The sequence below is a fragment of the Sphaeramia orbicularis genome, unplaced genomic scaffold, assembly GCF_902148855.1.
Source record: "Sphaeramia orbicularis unplaced genomic scaffold, fSphaOr1.1, whole genome shotgun sequence".
Lineage (NCBI taxonomy): Eukaryota > Metazoa > Chordata > Actinopteri > Kurtiformes > Apogonidae > Sphaeramia > Sphaeramia orbicularis.
The window spans coordinates 59,346-61,444 of NW_021941633.1; the positions used below are offsets into that span (position 1 = coordinate 59,346).

Genomic DNA, 2,099 nt, shown 5'->3' on the forward strand with positions numbered 1-2,099 from the left:
ATGTCCAGGCAGATCCACTCAGGATATGTCCAGTTCTTCTCTGTCTGCTTGTTTTCCATCCAGTTCAGGACCAGAGCGGCTGCTGTCCTCGGGCAGATCAGACCAGAGTGTAGGTGGAAGAAGAGTACAAACGCCGTCACTGAACTCATGCATCAGCAGGTTTTGAATTCCTGGACCAATAGTGAACTGGGTCAACGTCATTCTGTTTGGACACTTGGTCCAGTGGTTGGAATATTCCTGTTCTTTCATCAGATCTTAAACTTCCTGCTGTTCATCAGTCAGCGGCTGCATCTGCTGGATGGACTTCTGATTCCAGAATCCAGTGACTCCGTCTTTTGTCTCAGATTGTATGGCAGAATTCTTCCATCAGGTCTTAATGGGTTCAAATCCAGCTTCAGTTCAGTTCCACCAGATTTACACCAGATGACAGCAATGGGTGTCAAATCAGACAAAAAAAACCTTAAAAATAAGATATAAGCAAAAGAAATAAGTGATATTATTGTAATAATAATAATAGTAATAATAATAATCTTAGTTTCATAATGTAAACATGAGATAAACATTAAATATGACAAGTTGCCTTCACAGTTGGTTTCTGCTGGGGTGGGGCGCTGCCTCTGGCAGGCGTCAAAGAGCTTTTGTCAGGAAATGAAAGTGAACTGAGGCGTGGATGCTGTGTTTAAAGTGGGAGGCTTTGACACACCTGACATTCTCCTCTCAGCTCTTCAGGACTCACCGTCTGTCTCGGATTCCATTTGTTGAAGATGAAGCTTTGGAAAGCTCTGCTCCTGTTTGCATCTGTATCCACAGGTGAGTTTCCAACTCTGTTTCAGCTGGAGGACATGAAGCTCTTTTCTGAACAGCTTTAAATTGTTTCTAAAGCTTTGAATTTATGGCTCCAATAATGGTTGGTAGAGTCACTCCAACCTTCACTTATTACATTTAGAGCTGAAGAAGTTGAACAGGGGCCACAGTATATTTTGATGCCTGGTAAATGAACAGACAATATCAGGTTAGATTTTCTTAAATTAAAATTGAAACAAAACAAACAAACAAACAAAAAAACAACAAGGTGCCATGAGATTAAAAGGGAAATAAACATGTGTGGAAGGTTCAGGTGTCTGGACCAGGGTCTGGAACTCCATGGTCCTGCTCCCTTTTTCTCTTTCCTACATGAAAAGTAATAAAAATGCATAAATGAATAACAGAACACATGATGCCAGATTCCTACCAGTGTGATGTGTCATGTGACCTGGGCCGCTGTAAAGGACAGCAGACGACGGACCAGGACACAGAGGTCCTTCCCTGGGTAATTTTCATTGCAAATGCACCAGGGTTTTTGAATGTTCAGGGTAATGCTCAAAGTTCCTGCAAAAGTTCCAGCGGTGGAAAAGGGCCGAAGCTCTTTTCTGAACACCTTTAAACTGTTTCTAATGCTTTGAATTTATTTCTCCAATAATGGTTGGCAGAGTCACTCCAAGGTTCACTTATCACATTTAGAGCTGAAGAAGTTTAACAGGAGGTCCACAGGTTGGAAAAACCAAAAGGGGATTTTGTGTTTATTACTGATCTTTTTGCCTACTTTGAAGTGAATCTGTTTTCTTGTGAACTCATAAGCCATCTGATTGGAATGATACTGTATGAGTGACAGTTGTATATTTCCATTCAGCGTATGGATTAAGATGCTACGTGTGCACCCCCGCCGACCCCACACCATGCACCCGAGTCTCAACTTGTCTAGAGCTCTTGGATCGTTGTTTTACTTTGGACGTCGGTGGTAAGTGGTCTGATCTGCACAGGAACTTGAGCCATAGAAGGCAGTGAGTGAAACTCTGGTTTTCCTGTGGTTTCTTGCAGGTCACATCACCAAAGGTTGTCAAAGCCGTTTAACGTGTGCGGCGCCGTTTTCCTGCTGCCAGGGGGACTTGTGTAACGGTGCACTTCCTGTGGGTCCCAGCGTGCTCCTCCTGCTGCTGTCCTCAGCCATCGTCTGCCTTTTCCTCTGAACACCGCAGACATGTTACTGTGTCACTGCATTTCACTGATAGAATCAAGTCAAACTAGTGCCTTTGAAACCATTACAGCTTTATTTGATCATC

General features: G+C 43.2%; 1 protein-coding gene across 1 annotated transcript; it reads left to right on the forward strand.

The window, feature by feature from the left end:
- Positions 1–669: 669 nt before the first annotated feature.
- LOC115416626 (CD59 glycoprotein-like) lies at positions 670–2,099 on the forward strand. Its single transcript, XM_030130463.1, has 3 exons — positions 670–810; positions 1,670–1,777; positions 1,858–2,099. The coding sequence occupies exons 1-3, from the start codon at positions 765–767 to the stop codon at positions 2,004–2,006; spliced, it is 303 nt and encodes a 100-aa protein (XP_029986323.1). The 5' UTR covers positions 670–764; the 3' UTR covers positions 2,007–2,099.

Excerpts from the sequence above, each read along its gene's own strand:
- LOC115416626 (XM_030130463.1), top strand. The coding sequence starts at position 765 with ATGAAGCTTTGGAAAGCTCTGCTCCTGTTTGCATCTGTATCCACAG. Across the intron at positions 811-1,669 it reads GTTTGCATCTGTATCCACAG|CGTATGGATTAAGATGCTAC; the intron begins GTGAGTTTCCAA and ends ATTTCCATTCAG. Across the intron at positions 1,778-1,857 it reads TTTTACTTTGGACGTCGGTG|GTCACATCACCAAAGGTTGT; the intron begins GTAAGTGGTCTG and ends GGTTTCTTGCAG.